Here is a 17459-nt window from a genome sequence, read left to right on the forward strand (position 1 = left end):
CCCGCTATGTCTCCCGACATGAACCCGATCGAACACCTTTTGGGGTGAACTTGGGCAAAGGGTTCTAACTCAAGCCTTGCCACCACGAACTGTTGCAGAGTTGGCACAGGCACTCCAAAATCATTGCAAACAATCCCAAAGCGTGTAGTGAGACATCTGTGCCAGTCCATGCCAAGGCGACTTCAGGCATGTGTAAGAGCTCAGGGTGGACATACCCGATATTGACTTTAGCTGACCCCTGCTTTGTTTCATGGTTCTCTGAAGTTTCGGTTTTGTGCATTTGTTTAAATCAATATGTAAATATTTTTCAAGTGAATCTTTTTGTAAAATGGGTCATTCCATGTCAAGTGGACCAAATACTTAGAATGTTGTAAAGTGACCCCCTCAGAAAATCATGAAAAAAATGTATGCTATTGTACATAATGCAAAGTTATACGACTATAGCATTTATATTGACTGAGATATGACCATTTGATTCGGGGTATCCCTTTTTAAGTTTTGAAACTACTATTATATGACTCGATATTTGTGATCTGATTTTATTACTTCTAGTCAGTCAATATTCTTGAAATTATGGGTTTTTTAAGAGAATGTTATATAGATTAAGCATTTCCGTTCAAATGTTACAGAACAAGTACCGTCAACTGTGTATGGAGCGCCTTAAGTGCCAAAAATTGATACTTATGCCAAAAAAATCAATATTTCGAATAGTGTAGAAATTTTACCACACTATATTAAAAGCTGTTATCACATGTTTAATGAATCAATGGGTATTGTTTGAATAAACATTATTAAATGTCAGATTTTGTCGGTTTCTTGTAAAATTAGCTTTTAAAATCGACTCGCACAGGAAAATAGCTAAAATTCCATGAAAAAAATATGCAACTTGGGGAAAATGTGTTTTTCATATAAATATAAATTTGTTAATCAAATTTTAATATTAATTACTATATTCAATCTAGATGAGAAGTGTAACTTTCTACTCACATGTTACTAAGCGCCTATGTATATCCAAATAAATAAAAACACTGATTGGTAGTATATTAAATAAAGACACCTTATGAATAAATGACATGTACGTCCTTAAAGCTATGCAATAATGCGAGTGTTTATGTATGAAAATAAATCCTATTGATTTAGTTTGTGGCATGTTTAGGTAGATTAATATTCTTATCAATGGTAACCCTTATCAACATGAATAGGTGGTTACCACTCAAAAAGAAAATTTGCATGTATCTGGCCATTTGAATAAACAGAGAAGTCGTTTTATCTACACTATAAAAACTTATTAAAAGAGCGAGTGTTTGGGCGGTTAATCCTCATATATTCGTTATCATATCTTTTACCTAGATAACATTCAATCAACAGTTTTGGGTTTTTTTGTTTTTAATGAGTAATTTATAGTTATCATAATCCATTACCCATTCAAACTTCTACATATTGATATTTGCCCGGTGTCAGCAGGTGGTCCCTATAATACGCCCATCGTTGATGTAATCATGTAATATGGAATGGGGTTTAACTCGTAGTCAGTTTACTAGAATAACTTTTTCTGGTTACGTCGCCCGAGAAGCCGTGTTTCTAATATTCGATTATAAGTGCGTGTGTAATAAAATGTGGTTATGGTCGTCAGCGATGCCATTTGTTCCTAATATTCGATTTTAAGGGTATATTATTGTTTCATGCTAATAACAAAGACGATTAGCTGTAACAAGGGTGGTGTAGCCCTTTGAACGAGTAGTTAAGAGATTAGCCAAAAGGTAACCTTCCCTTGTTCAAAAACCGCACAAAAATTTGTAAATAAAATTACTATTTATTCGTAAAGGACTTCTAAACGCAGGATTCTTGGTTAAAAATAACGTTGCAGAGTTTTAATAACTATCAAGCAATATGTAGCGGGCATTTAGTCCGACTCAGATCGCAATAATAATGATGACACTATTCAAGGCACTACAATAATGTACATGAAACAGTAGTCAAAATAATAGTTATAAACTAAACCGGGAAGAACTAAATGGCAGTGCAAAAATATATACAATGACATAAAATAAACATAAATACATATTAATTGGCATCTATTCCATCTATTTATATTGATATGCAAAACATATAAATTAGCATATTGAATTATTATTTTAATTAATTATGGTGATAGAAGGCGCAGTTCTCTTGCTGGTGATAACTAATAAACACGCCAAGGGATGCAACTAACAATTGGATAATTAATAGCCTTTCAATATTATTCGGCTACGTCGTGAACTCTAATAGTATGCTATTCAGCCACTGAGCGCCATAGTTTGTAATGATGAACAATGTCAGTGCATATGTGAAACACGTACTCTCGATGTAGAATGGACTCACATATTTCGATGAACAAAGCTGATTAGAAATTACAATAAAAAAGAATGTAAAATGAATGTAAATCAGTTATATACATTCATATTAAATTAATAATGTGCTTTTTGACTCATTTTAGATTCCAAAGAACAGAGATTTAGCTTACTTTCATAGTAAGTACATTTGTCTGATGTCAAATTATTAGCACGCCAAGGGCGGTAACTAACAATCAGCTGATCGATATAAATAAGTGAACTATACATTCGCTATTCTTCATATCACCCCAGATGGGAAGTGGTGCAAACTTCCAGTCTACTATAACTATTCATTCCATACTTCTTAAATGATTTAAGGGAACGGCGCGGGCCCATCACACGAAGTATGAACGAAATTGTCGTTCTTTTACTGGATCAGTTAAAGGACAATATTGGTGTCAGTCATTATAAAATATGTGATAGAGCTCGTTAAATACATCCCAAAAATGATTTTAACACAGAGATCATTGCTACGTGAGATGTGTAACAAGCACGTGAAGAAACGGGAAGTGACGTCAAACATGACAAACATGAGTTGTCCTTCTATATAACTGACTGAAGTAACGAGACGATTCGAGGATATCTGACAATTCAAAAAAAGAATTGGCTGTCAGTAGATAAAAGATAACGAACAAATTAGAAAAAGTCCGTGCATTATCATGTTTTTATTAAGAACAGAATGAATAAAAACGGGGGAATGCACGGGATTTTTCTACTTTTTCTCGTGCCCCTTATCTAGTGACAACCAATTCTATTTTTGAATTGTGAGATACCCTCTCACCGTCCCATATAATAACTTTTCAACTTCAACGGAATTATCAGTGAAATGAAATTCGATCGTTTGTCTGTTACCGTTCGTTACTTCAGTCTGTTATATAGAAGGACAACTCGTGTTTGTCATGTTTGGCGTCACTTCCCGTTTCTTCACGTGCTTGGTACAAGTCTCCCGTAGCAATGATCTCTGTGTTAAAATTATATTTGGAATGTATTTAACCAGTTCTATCACATATGTAATGATGACTGACACCAATATTGTCCTTTAATGGGTGTGTCTGTTATTAAGGCAAAACATCCTGTCGGGATGACAGACGTGACCTTCTGCTATACCGACAGCTTACTGACCACTTGTGATATTAGGTTATTTTTTAAATATGTTGGCAGAATGTTTATTTATACAACAATTAATATGAAATATGAAACCTTTTCTAAGAATATGAAATCTTTTCTAAGAACCGTGAGTTCCAAGTTCTCACAAATTTCAGTTTACAGTGTTATTGGTACAGCTCTGAGTCGAGGTTGTCGTGGTACAATCTGGTCCATGCTGGGGTCTCATGTTTATTATTTTACTATTGACACCACAGATGATTGCCTTTTACGGCAAGGTGCAAAGAACTCCGTGTGCTTGTCTGAAAAAGGTTACCGCGGTATTTATTTCACATTAATTTATGAAAGGGTATGGCTGCCAATATGAAATTGTTTGCCATTGATGTAAAAAGTAAAATGTTCAAAGTCCAAATACCGATAATGTCATAATAATACTCTTCAAAAAAAAGTAGGGGATATTCAGAAACAATACAAAATTGCGGAAATGCACTGCTGTTTTTATTAGAGGTAACCAGTGTATGTTAATAACAGGCCAACTGCCTACACATGAACATAAACAGTTCATATGGGCGGCTTATCTGACGGCCCCATTTGACTCGCAAAGAGATACACTGTCAAAAGTGAAAATGGACGTTTTTGATTTTTTGTCTTAAAGGAGCTAAATCGCTAATATTTGGTACCTAGAAATTGACACAAATGGGTCGCAACGCATATAATAATGTAATATAAATGTATATAAACTGGTTTATTATACACAAGCACGACGTTTCGATAAGCATTCTCTTATCGTTATCAAGCACAATGACATTTAGTAAACTTGAGGGTCTATATATATGTACAATGCGAAACCATTCTTATTACTAATCATTAGAAGAGTTCAACCAATTAACAGACATATTTAACATCAAAGACAATGTCTCCAAACACCTCTCTAAGCTGCTTTCACCATTAGGAACAACGTCTTCTTCATTTATCAAGGACTCTACTCAATTCTGCCAAAAAGTTAGAGATGTCACTCAACCTGGAAGGATGGTCTCGTATGATGTAACAGATCTGTTTACCAACGTTCCCCGCCATGAAGCTACAGAAGTTCTCCGCTCCCGAATTGACAATTTAGAAGTTCCACTTGATACCAAATTAACAACTAACAGCATCATCGAACTTATAAACATGTGCCTTGACTCCACTTACTTCACCTGGGGGGATGACATATACCAGCAAATACATGGGTTACCAATGGGAAGCCCCCTCTCACCGATCATGTCCGAAATCTTCTTGACACATTTTGAAGAACGCACCCTCAGCACGTCCCCCATTACCCCCTTGGTTTGGCTTCGCAAGGTAGATGATACTTTTGTTGTTTTGAAAGAACCAGATGAACCCATGGCCCTGCTTGTTCACCTAAACAACCAACACCCCAGGATCAAATTCACCATAGAGACAGAGGAAGAAGACACCCTTCCATTTTTAGATGTCCATGTCCACAAACAAAACAACAAACTGAAAACTAAGATTTATCGTAAACCAACTCACACAGACCAGTACATTAATTATAATTCCAGCCATCCCCACTATATTAAAACAGCCCTGATATCCACCTTAGTGCGCAGATCTATCAACATATGTGAACCAGAGTATCTTGATCATGAATTAGAATACTTACGCAACGTTTTCTGCAACCTAAATAATTACCCCCCAACCATAGTTAATAGACAGATTGAGGCCACCCTAAAAAACAGCATAAGCAACCAACAGAAACAAGAAAATTCCCCTATCAGAATCACCCTACCATTCCATGGAAATCTCACTTACCAGATCAGCCGATTAGTAAAGAAATCCAACATCGACACGTCCTTCTCGATCCCCACATCCCTCAAACAGATCTTAAACGCCAGTGGAAAACTGCAACCTACCACTCCTGTGCAACCAAAAGGGGCCATCTACAAAATTAGCTGCTCATGTGATAAGACCTATATCGGGGAAACCAAAAGACCAGTGGATAAAAGAATTTCAGAACACAAGTCCAAAGCCCCAACCAACATATCAGCCATAGCCGAACACTTGAAAGACCATCCAAGACAAAAAATAGACTGGGATAAGGTAAAAATTCTGGCTGCTAACCAAAACAATAAGAAAATTAGGAAGTTAAAAGAAGCCATTAACATCAAAAGATTTTCTCCAGAATTAAACAAAGATTTGGGACTATTTATTCCGAGGGCATATGATGAAGTTATCAAATCAGTCAATTAGCCTACAATGGGTAACCATTAACTCTCAATAATTATTTTTGAACTTACAACACGTTTATCGCACATCACTATGTTAACCTAGTCCAATCAGTTTTAGCCCGTTATCAACCTACAACGCCTTAGCTCGCGATTTCTGTGTTATCCTAGTGCTATTATGCTGTGTCTTAATAACCTTTTAAGTTATTGTCATATTATGCTGAATTACTTTTCAGTCAAGATCCGGTGTTATAAGCCTATATCAGTTACATACAAGTGGTCTAATGGGGTTTTCTCCTCCCCCCCCCCTCCCCAGTTATCACTTTTAATTATGTATATTTTTGATTCCCCCCCCCCCCCAGTTATTAACTTTTAATAACATATATTCTCTGAACTTTAACACCTTGAATCGTGATTACTATGTTAACTTAGTATATTATTATTAGCCTATATTAGATCCTTCAAACCCTTGGATCAGTTTATTGTGTTATCTTAGTGCTATTATGCTTTGTTTTCATAACATTTTGTGAATGTGGTTTTATTTACAAGACCGTGTGTTTATAAGCTCTATCTGTTATATACTGTTTGTTTAATGTATGGTTTCTCCCTAATCATTTTTCTTTTTCAATATCAGGGTGGTTTTAAGGTTCATGTACAACTATATCCTTGTCATCACACGGTGCTTTTCAGGTCTTTGATGTTAAATATGTCTGTTAATTGGTTGAACTCTTCTAATGATTAGTAATAAGAATGGTTTCGCATTGTACATATATATAGACCCTCAAGTTTACTAAATGTCATTGTGCTTGATAACGATAAGAGAATACTTATCGAAACGTCGTGCTTGTGTATAATAAACCAGTGATTGTTGTCCCATATAACTGTATAGTTTTGTTATGTTTCCAATTGCTAAATACCACTAAAGGATTATATATAAACTGATTTACATTCAATCGTTTCTGGTTTTACTGTAATTTCTAATGAGTTATGTTCGGCGAAATGCGCCAAAGTCTCAATTAAATGACAATCTTTAGCGTCTGGTTATTCTAGTCTACACCGATGATATTTATTGCGCATGCTCTCCAGATAAGAATATAGCGTCACCCTTTGACATGACTTGTGGAGTATGTCTAGCCTCGTTTTTTGAGTCCCTTGTTCCAAATGGCGCTGAAACGCATTATGGTACACGATTCGTGTACCAATGGTAAAATGTTTATTTTGTCTTGAATATTGGATATCAGAAGCCCATCTTTTCCCTGTAAGATCACAAGACCAATGTTGATTTGAATTGACAAATAATTCATGTTTTCAATGTCGAAGATTCTTGATAATATTGGGTTAGAGACTAAGCTACTTTAATAATGAGTAATTGCTCCACCAATTCTCAGACATTCGGCAATTCGTCGTGGCATGCTCCTAATCAACCGTCCAATCACGATTTAGGGCAATCTGGCCGGCTCCTCTTGCAGTGCACGGTCAATTCTTGCAGTGTTGTCGGTTGACATTGACGTCCACGAACACGTCTCAAGATCATGTCCCAGACATTCTCTATAGGGGAAAGGTCAGGACTCATGGCTGGCCAAGGCATATGGACAATATGGTGATACTGGAGGTAGTCATTCACGACACGAGCGCGGTGGGCACGAGCATTATCATCTTGAATCATAAAACGTCGACCTGCCCGTTCAGCAAAGGGCAGAACTATCGGTAGTACACACCAGTGACCCGTCCTTGAACAATATGCAAGTCCGTTCTGCCAGTCATGTTGATTCCTCCCTACACCATAACAGACCCACGCCCGAAACTGTCATGTTGTCTGACGTTAACGTTAACATGACGCTCATTTACACGCCTCCAAACGCGAGCACGCCTATCGGTGAAATCCAGAGTAAATCTGGACTCATCTAAGAACATTACACGCGCCCATCACCATTGACGCCTGTTTGCCATGTGCTGGCGAGTTAATGGAGGCACATCACGCGGTCGTCGCGCATCCAAATGGGCTGCATGTAGCCTAGTCTCTATCATCCAGAAAAATCCTCCGTATGTTGAAGACTAGGAGGTTCTACATGTAGCCGATATCTAATCGTTTGGGGTGTGAAATCCTGTAAGTTTACAGATAGCTGATTGGCCGTTTGTCCTCCATTTCGCAGGATCTTGGGCTGGGCTTGTGTAGTGGCCCTAGGACGACCTGAACGAGGTCTATCATCAGCATTGTATATAGTAACCATTGGCTATACGTACTGAAAAGCTTTCTCGCCAATCTTATGTGCACTTTAACCTTGGAACCGCGGTGGCTCAGGGAGAGAGAGAGAGAGAGAGAGAGAGAGAGAGAGACCCACTAGGTTGGACAGGCAATCTTACTCCTTGCCGCGTACAACCGGGGAATCGAAACCACGCTAACCATTCGCAGGAGGTGGTGCAGGAATAACGTCTAGTCGTTCGGATGGGACACAACTGTGTGTACACAATGGCGTGCATGTAAAAGATCCTTTGAGAGTTAGAATTCGATACAAGAGTAGGTCGTAGTGCCACTGTATGGAGTATGTCCGCCTTCGTTATCCCAGTTGGAGCGGAACAGTGGGACGTTAAACTCCATTTCATTGTCTGTCGCTATTGGGTTACTGTGGTGAAATTTAATTGTGGTCTGCCCTATCATTTTATATGGAGTTGTTTCCCTTGTGTTTTTTGTTTATTGGCAATCGGCACGCATTTCAAGAATTTCGACATCAAGTGACATTCAAGTCTCCTTAAAAATTCGCATACAGTGCCGGGTAAACCACGGGGCATGGTGGGACAAAGGCCCCCGACATCAGGGACCCCCCCCCCCCAAAAAAAAACAAAAAAACAAGCCAACAGTGAGGCTGATGTCCCCCGCCGAAATAGGAAAATAATTAGAGGACACATATAAATTTATCACAAATAAGCGGAACGGACAGACAGACAAACAGACAGACGGACGAACCCATTTTAATAGTTCCCTGCTTTCTTCGAAAGGCGGGGGGACAATCAAAGTAGGAGAGTTATTGTTTTCCAAAGTCTCATTATCAAACTTAGTCAAGGTATTACTGTAATGAAACTATACACCAAGTTTCATCAATCTCACTTAATTAGAACTAAAGTTATCGTGTCCCAAAGCATCAACCAATCAAATTGCTTATCTCTGCTTACCCTAAGCGGAAAATGCTCATCTTCGAACTCCATCAAGGCATTGACCTAATCAACACATACACCAAGTTTGAACATTCTAGCTCAATTAGGAAGAGAGTTATTGTGTCCCAAAAAGTGTGACGGACAGACAGACAGACAGACAGACAGACCAAGTTTGAACATTCTAGCTCAATTAAAAGTTATCGTGTCCCAAAGCATCAACCAATCAAATTGCTTATCTCTGCTTACCCTAAGCGGAAAATGCTCATCTTCGAACTCCATCAATTAGGAAGAGAGTTATTGTGTCCCAAAAAGTGTGACGGACAGACAGACGGACAGACAGACAGACCAAGTTTGAACATTCTAGCTCAATTAAAAGTTATCGTGTCCCAAAGCATCAGCCAATCAAATTGCTTATCTCTGCTTACCCTAAGCGGAAAATGCTCATCTTCGAACTCCATCAAGGCATTGACCTAATCAACACATACACCAAGTTTGAACATTCTAGCCCAATTAGGAAGAGAGTTATCGTGTCCCAAAGCATCAACCAATCAAATTGCTTATCTCTGCTTACCCTAAGCGGAAAATGCTCATCTTCGAACTCCATCAAGGCATTGACCTAATAAACACATACACCAAGTTTGAACATTCTAGCTCAATTAGGAAGAGAGTTATTGTGTCCCAAAAAGTGTGACGGACAGACAGACGGACGAACCCATTTTAATAGTCCCCTGCTTTCTTCGAAAGGCGGGGGACAAAAAAAAACTCAGTTGCGCGAAAGGCGAAGTGAGCATGATGATCGGACCGAGGTCTGCATCTACTAGACTAACTACAGTATTAGTGGCAGTGGCCCTCCATAGGATTTTCAAAGTCCTAGACATTGGGGCCGTTCAATCCAAAATGGGCCCGTGTTGCGGTTGCCATATTCTGAGAATTCGATGCAATCCGGCGATGCTGCGTCGTACTTTCGACTTCTATACATCCGGTTTTTTTTTTGGGGGGGGGGGGGTATTTAGCGGGAAAGTGGCGGACTAGCGAATATTCACTGCTGATCAGTGTGGGAAAGTGTATCAAGAAATCGCATTAAAATTTTTAGCGGCAATATTTTGGTTACAACTTGTCCTACTCCGAACGTACTTTCTTCTTGTTGCCGTTGAATCGAAGAACGTTGGCTTTTGGACTCTTTATTCTTCGCCATTTAGTCCATAGACTATCATTGTTTGATAATTTGGTGTGCATATATATATGTATAGTTTCTGTATAGACTACGCTACTTACGATATTTCGCGTCTTTGTTCCAGCAAAACGCATTTAAATTTGGGTCAGGCTAGGATGACGATTTTTGCGGGATTGTAAGCGTTATGACCCTTTTATGCGAGTGGGAGGGGATGTTATGTATAATAATTATTCATCAGCCGTGACTTAGGTGTTTGATTGGGGATCATCGCATAGAACTAAAGGAATGGCGGCGGAAGGTGACTTCTTATTTGGCCCTTATTCGGATTATCAGCCGTAACTTAGATTTGTCCCCTGCAGATAGTGATTCGCCTACCGGTGGGGATCATCGCATAGAACTGGCGGCGAGTGATAACTTCATATTTGGCCCACAATCTGTTGTTGAATCAATCTTCATGAAATGAACTAGGTTTGATATAGTTACATTCATGTGTGGAATAAAAATGCCTACGTTCTGGTCACTTGTGTTAGGTTGCCCCCCCCCCCCCACATGCTCAAGGCCCCAGGGTCACGTTCGTGGTTAATCCGGCCCTTTTCACATATGTCAACTCTGCATCAAGAACCAATTCTTCGTAATAGTTCATATCTGTATAATCCGATAAGAAAATTCTTAGAATTGATGATTTGGAGAGTCTCAAAATAGGTTTAAAAAAATGACAAAAACCTGAGCATTATAAAGGGTAAACAGTAGTTTTAACATTTTTAAAATGTTTTAACTGATAACCTAGTTTTTTTTAGAGAAGGGTCATCAGAAATCATGGGTTCATCTCATTCTATTATTAATCTTGACTGCTAGGTAAACAGGGTTGGAGAAATAGTCACTGATGGGCCTAAATTAGAAAAGATATTCTGAAATTATAAATCACTAGCTTCTAAAGACAGCACCCATAAATGTCACTTGCATTTTCACATTTGGTAATAAATACAGTTTATCGATAATCTAAACATAGTTACAAGAACTATTCACTTTGTATGGGTTTTGTATGGAAAATAGGAAAAGAACTCCACAGGACTACAATTACCTTTTTCCCAAGATATGCACTAATTTAGGCTATTAAGATTTTTGAAAAACGTCACCATCACAATATGTAACAAATTTTCAAAAACTTAAAATACAAAAATATTAAGTCACAATTCAAATCTTTATAGAATACTTTATTTTATTTACACAATTCCACCCAAGTGAAATTTGAATGCAAATAGGAGAAGATTATGTTTTAACCATAGACAGATGGACAGGGACGAATTAGTAACAAAAAGATATCTGTCCTGATGTCATAATAACACACAATGAACACAAGGACATCACAATAAGAGAAAGTGCACACATGTACAAAACAAGTTAAGTAGTGGACATGAAGGCCAACAAACAAAGAGTTTACTATGCACAAAATCACATGAATTGAAATCACTTTTCACATCATCCATTCCTTTCATCTGTAGGCATCCAGTTGGCATGCCTATATTTTGGTATAGACATAACAATGTATATATATACAGTATATATAATTCTAATATACATTCTTTTGGTGCCTTTCAAGTCTGTTAAAGGTAGCATTTCACATCACAGCTACATCAAATTCCATGTTAACAATACGAGATGAATAAATATCCTTAAATTAGCTGCACAGTACTGGTTCAGAACAATGAGCACACAATGGATGTCGATGGATTGTTAGTGATTTTACTCTGGAAGCCATAGTTGACCGGAGAGTTGGCCACCATTATAAAAACTTATTATCTACAACTAGTCACAGTAGGGTTTAAAAAATAATAATAATAATAATTAGAACTACAACACATACTAGAGTGAAAAAATAACACAGAAGAGACTCGTCAACATTTACTATACAATAGCTCTGCTGTGTACAATTTCAACAGTGTTCATATGTCCATGGTCAATTGAAAATGTTCGAATAACTCAACTGCCAACTTGCATTGTAGCTAGCAGATTATATAAAATCTTATATAATAAAACATTTATCCCATTATATAAATTCACAATTTGTTCTGAAAAAATGGAAAAAAACCATGACAAAATACGATGATGATCAATCTCTATAATATGTCTATTTTACATAAGTTAATTTGCATGTATTTATATATATTTACATATAACAAGATAATAATATAACGCACCATTAAATTAAGTCTGTACTATAAGGAGTCAACATAATGTGATAATTTATCTTGAGGAGTCATTTGAGGAATTTTATTATCGGGGGCAGGACTTCGTAACTGGGACATGTTTGGATGGGGTTGCATGTTTGGGTGCTGGCCTTGTAACTGGGGTAGCATGACTTGATCTGTAATTTGATTTGGATCACCCAAAGGATGAGCTCCCACAGGATGGGGCGACTGATTGGGAGGTATGTGGTGGGGTGACTGCTGAAGTTGACGTGGTGAAGGTGCTAAATGTTGCCGAGGTGATGGTGTAGGTTGTGGAGATCTAACAGTTTGTGGTAGAGCCACATTGCCCTGGGGAGAGGGAGACATCATATTATCATTCTGTCTTAACTGCACTTGATGCACTGATGTCTGTGGTGACCTAACCTGCTGCATAATTTGTTGAGAAGGGTTAGCCTGTTGAGCCATCATCTGTTGTGGGCTATGAGGTTTTCCACCGGACATGACGTGTTGTTTCAGCTGTACTGATGTTTGGGGTGAACGCATCTGCTGCATAAGTTGTTGAGTAGGATTATTCTGTTGTGCCATCAGATGCTGTGGACTCATTGGTTTACCACCAGCCAGATGTTGTTTAAATTGGGGATGTTGCATCATTTGTTGCTGCTGAAACATGTGTTGAGAATTATCATTTGGGAAGCCCTGGCCTGGAAATCCCATTCTGGGCCGTTGACCTGCAAAACTCTGCATTGGGTTTTGGTTTGGAAAGTGATTCATCGGATGTTGCTGTGGATGCTGTGGATGCTGTGGATGCTGCTGCTGATGCTGCTGTTGTTGTTGTTGATGTTGTTGCAGATTTTGCCTTCTCATTTGCAACATCTGGTGCACTTGTGGATTAGACAACTGCTGCATCTGTTGAACCCCCATACCTCCCATCTGTTGTTGCTGCTGTTGTTGTTGTTGTTGCTGTTGCTGTTGTTGTTGCATCTGCTGGTTCTTTAGGTTTCTCATTTTGAGAACAGAGGCCATGAGTTCAGGACTATCTTTCAACATGTCCAACACCTTTGTTTGGGGTGTCTGATTTTTCAAGGCAGCCATCAACTGCTGAAGAGATGCTTTTCTTGGAGCATTCATAGTCATACCACCTGGTCCTGGCTGTTGCTGTTGGGTGGGTGACGGCATTGGCATTCTGATCTGGTTCACAGGCATTCGTGGTTGATTAATTGATTGGTTTGGATAAGCTGGTGGTGCAGCATGACCCCATTGTGGTCTTTGAACTGGCTGTTGCATGGGATTGGGCATTTGATTGATAACCGGACTAGGAACCATTTTCTGTGCTTGTTGTTGTTGTTGCTGTTGTTGTTGTTGCTGCTGCTGCTGCTGTTGTTGTTGCTGCTGCTGCTGCTGTTGCTGCTGTTGTTGTTGTTGTTGTTGTAAACTGCCTGGTTTACCACCCATGTTAATTTGTCCAGCAAGCAGGTTTCGTTGGGCATTAGCAGCATCCTGGGCTTCTTGTGCAGCTTTCATAGCACCGGCTGGAGGAGCAGCCTGAGGTTTACCATCATTAACCATATTAAGTTGCTGTGGTGGTGCTTGTATGGCTGGTGTAGAATTAGCTTGTAGAGCTGCAGCTTGTCCCCCGGTTGACGATGCTGTCATGATGGCCATTCTTCTTCGCAGTAACTGAGCCTGCTGTAGTCTCTGTTGTAATTGTTGATGACGTAATTTATGTTTTAATTGTGTACAGAATGGAACTTGACACTTTTGTTCATTACAATGTTTTGCATGGTAGCAACATAAAGCTATTAATTGTTTACAGATAGGACAACCACCATTACTCTTCTTCCGACAACTTTTTGTATGAGCAACAACACGTTTCATTTTTTGGCAACTATGAAGTCTACAATTAGCGTCCCTGCACTGACATGCATGCACCAAAGACTGAATACACCTTTGAATAGATTGACGACGAGATTCCTGAGGATTTTCTTGTTTTTCTCCATTGTATGAGCCGTCATCCAAATCAAAACCAAGTCGATCCATTTTGTGTGGATGACTAGATTTCTTATAACATGTGATACACAGGTCAAAGTCCTGAAAAAGAAAAGAAGGTAAATAAATTGAGTGTTTTTGAAATATTGTAAGATTTCAATTTGTTGCAGGGTCAACACTGGGTACAACCAAAAATTTGCACAAGTACATAAATCATGACAAGCAGTAAAATGAGTTCTTGTATCTCCTTCACCAGGCAACGAAACATACGCCCACAGCAGCTAAATCGTCCGAGCAGTCATGAAGTGTTAACTGACACGAATTTATGCTTTTGTAGGTAATAAGAGCATTTACGAGACGCCGATATCAATTTCATAGACCGAATGTTCACAAGGTTCAACAAAGTGAAACAAGGCCATAACTGTAGAAGTTATTAAGAGAATTCAATAGGATTGTTCGTTTTACTAATCTCAATACTGTATTTAAATTTAATAATACAGATAAGATGATAATTTTTGTTCTAGAGTGTTCACAGGGGGTTCAACAAACTAATCAATCTGATTAAAACACAGATCCTATTTCATTTCGTTTTTTATAGTTCAAAATTTCGTTTTACTTGTCTTTACTACACTAGACGAGTTATTATATAAATAATGCATGTAAATTTAATACAGATTGGATGATAACTTTAGTCATTAGAGAGTTCACGAGGTTCAACAAAGTAAAACAAGGGCGATAAGTGTAAAAGTTATAAAGGGAAATTGTTGAAATTCAAAATAGGCTTCTTCGTTTTACTTATTTAAATAATACATGTAAATTTTATACAGATAGGATTATAAAAATATAATTTTTGTCGTTAGAGCGTTCACAAGGTTCAAAGTGAAACAAGGGTCATAACTTTAGAAGTCATCAAAGGAAACTGCTGAAATTCAATAGGTTCTTCGTTTTACTAATATAAATAATGCATGTAAATTTAATGCAGATCGGATGATAACATGTAAACAATATAAATAAATTTCACACTGTTCAGATAATATGTAGCTTGTAGAGTGTTCACAAGAAATTGTTGACAGACGGACTTGACGGCAAACATTTTCATGTGGGAATATAAAAATTTGGAGATAACTCTGAATATTGATAGGGTTTCTTTTTATCTCCTAAAGTTTGTTGTGTCCTATTCATTAGCTTTAAAATAATGTGAACTAAAAAAAAGATAAGCTCTAGTGAATCCCCTCTGCCAACCGCTACAGAGATGAATTTATATAAGCTATGGCTTGTTTTCAGATCCACAATATCAGTATTGTAAATAATCATGATATAATAGAAATAAAATATTGTTTAAACCAACCGCTACAGAGGTCATATGTGAATGGCAAGGTAACTGAAATTTAGGATCGAAAACCAATCTGTCCAAACGCCTCAGAATGGAGTTGACATAAATGTTAACATTAAAGGCGAGTGTATATAATGCGCAAAGATAAATTAAATTAAAACATACCTCACAAACAGAACAATGATACCGGGTTTCCACATGAGTTTTACAGTTATTACAAGTATAATAGAAGGCATCTTTTCCTTGATTATGCAGTTCATATAACATAGCCAAGGTTGAGTATTTGGCTCGTCGAAAAGAAGAAAATTCATAATGTTTCTCTCTGGCTAGGGTAAGGAAGGAATCTCTACCATCCATAAGTTCACAATTACACAGGGGATCTAAATCCTGAATTGGGGGCATGCCAGGAGGATTTTGTTGAGGATGTAACCTTATCACAAAGAAAACCTGTAAAAATAAAGGTAGAATATGTTAAAATATCTTCTCTTAATTCTAGAATCAACTGATCCACAAAGTCATCAAAAAAAAAAAAAAAAATATTTCAACCAAATCTGTTCATATCACTGAATACCATTACTACAAAGTTAAAAAAGCATCGCTGCATCAAAAGGAACTGGTTAAGCCAATACCTATCACCTATCAAATTTTTTTCTTTACACATTTTCATTATGTTTTTAGGGCTGTTACAATCAAACTATGGCAGTTTTTGACAAAATGTTAGGACCATTTTGGTTTAGGCCAAAAAAAAAAGGGTTCTGTTTCCTGTAACGGATGGAAAATAGGGTGGGATAGGTAGGTAGGTTTTTTTTTTCTTTTTTAATGTTACATTGTTAGATCTAGTAGATGTACTGTAGCATAATATTCTGTGCGAAAATATTCAATTTTATGTTAGGTTGAGTCGGCGTAAAGGAACAAGAAGCATGAATAGATTGGTGGATGGAATTCTTGGATAATTGTTTAAAATGTATCTGGGGTTAGATTATGATTTAAATATCCTCTTAGGGGGCAAATGGACTTTTTAATCGTTCTATGCTAAAAAAAAAAATAGCGTAGTGAGGCCATTTTGTTCAAGGGAAAGAACTAGCGATGTAAACTTAAACCAGCGGCTGCCAGGCAGGATACGCCCACATTTTTGAGAGATGGATTGAGAACAAGCTAAAAAGAAAGTGATTTTTCCTACAATCAAGGGCCATAATTCATGAAGTTACAATTCGATATGCGCAAATATCGAAAGGAACCAAGATCTTTGAGTTATAAACATGCATTTCAAGTTTCATCAAAATCGGATTAAAATTGTAACCTCTACAGGGTCCACAACCTTGATATACCATATTTTTACACCTTTCGCGTACAAGCAGCTGCCACTTTGTCCGGCAGTTTTGGTTTGATTTTCAGGAAATTTAAACTCAACCTTTATTATGGTGTTACGGTGATATATTCAAACGATTTTTAAAATCAGATAATAACTGTGACCTTCAGAGGGACCACAAGCTAAAAGAGGCGATTTTTCGTATAATCAGGGGCCATAATTCATGAAGTTACGATCCGATATCCGACAATATCGAAAGGAACCAAGATCTTTAGGTTATAAACATGCATTTCAAGTTTCATCAAAATCGAATTAAAATGTGACCCATACAGGGTCCACAACCTTGACATATATCCTATTTTTACACTATTCGTGTACAAACGGCAGCCATTTTGTCAGGCAATTTTGGTCCGATTTTCCCCAAATTCGAACTCAACTTTCCTTAGGGTGTAACAGTGATATAATAATATGTTTTTTTAAATCGGATAAAAATTATGACCTATATAAGGTCCACAAGCTAAAAACGCGATTTTTTGTATAATCTGGTGCCATAATTCAGGAAGTTACGATCCGATACATGCCAATAACGAAAGCAGCCGTGATCTTTTGGGGAT

General features: G+C 37.7%; 2 protein-coding genes across 5 annotated transcripts in view; both read right to left on the bottom strand.

Moving 5' to 3' along the window:
* The window catches only part of LOC126830282 (cyclic nucleotide-binding domain-containing protein 2), a 16055-nt gene extending 14980 nt beyond the window's left edge, over positions 1 to 1075 (bottom strand). Inside the window, exon 1 of the mRNA XM_050560642.2 lies at positions 988 to 1075. The gene's annotated coding sequence lies outside the window, so the exon portion shown is untranslated. The remainder of the gene's footprint in view (positions 1 to 987) is intronic.
* A 10146-nt stretch (positions 1076 to 11221) lies between these two features.
* Positions 11222 to 17459, bottom strand: part of LOC126830911 (CREB-binding protein) — a 31742-nt gene continuing 25504 nt past the window's right edge. For all 4 annotated transcript variants that reach the window (XM_050561413.2, XM_050561412.2, XM_050561415.2 and 1 more), the window contains 2 exons: positions 15702 to 15983; positions 11222 to 14305 (listed from right to left, as the gene is read on the bottom strand). In XM_050561413.2, coding sequence (XP_050417370.1) covers positions 12245 to 14305; positions 15702 to 15983 — 2343 coding nt within the window. In that variant the 3' untranslated portion in view covers positions 11222 to 12244. The remainder of the gene's footprint in view (positions 14306 to 15701; positions 15984 to 17459) is intronic.

This window comes from Patella vulgata, chromosome 8, assembly GCF_932274485.2.
Source record: "Patella vulgata chromosome 8, xgPatVulg1.2, whole genome shotgun sequence".
NCBI lineage: Eukaryota > Metazoa > Mollusca > Gastropoda > Patellidae > Patella > Patella vulgata.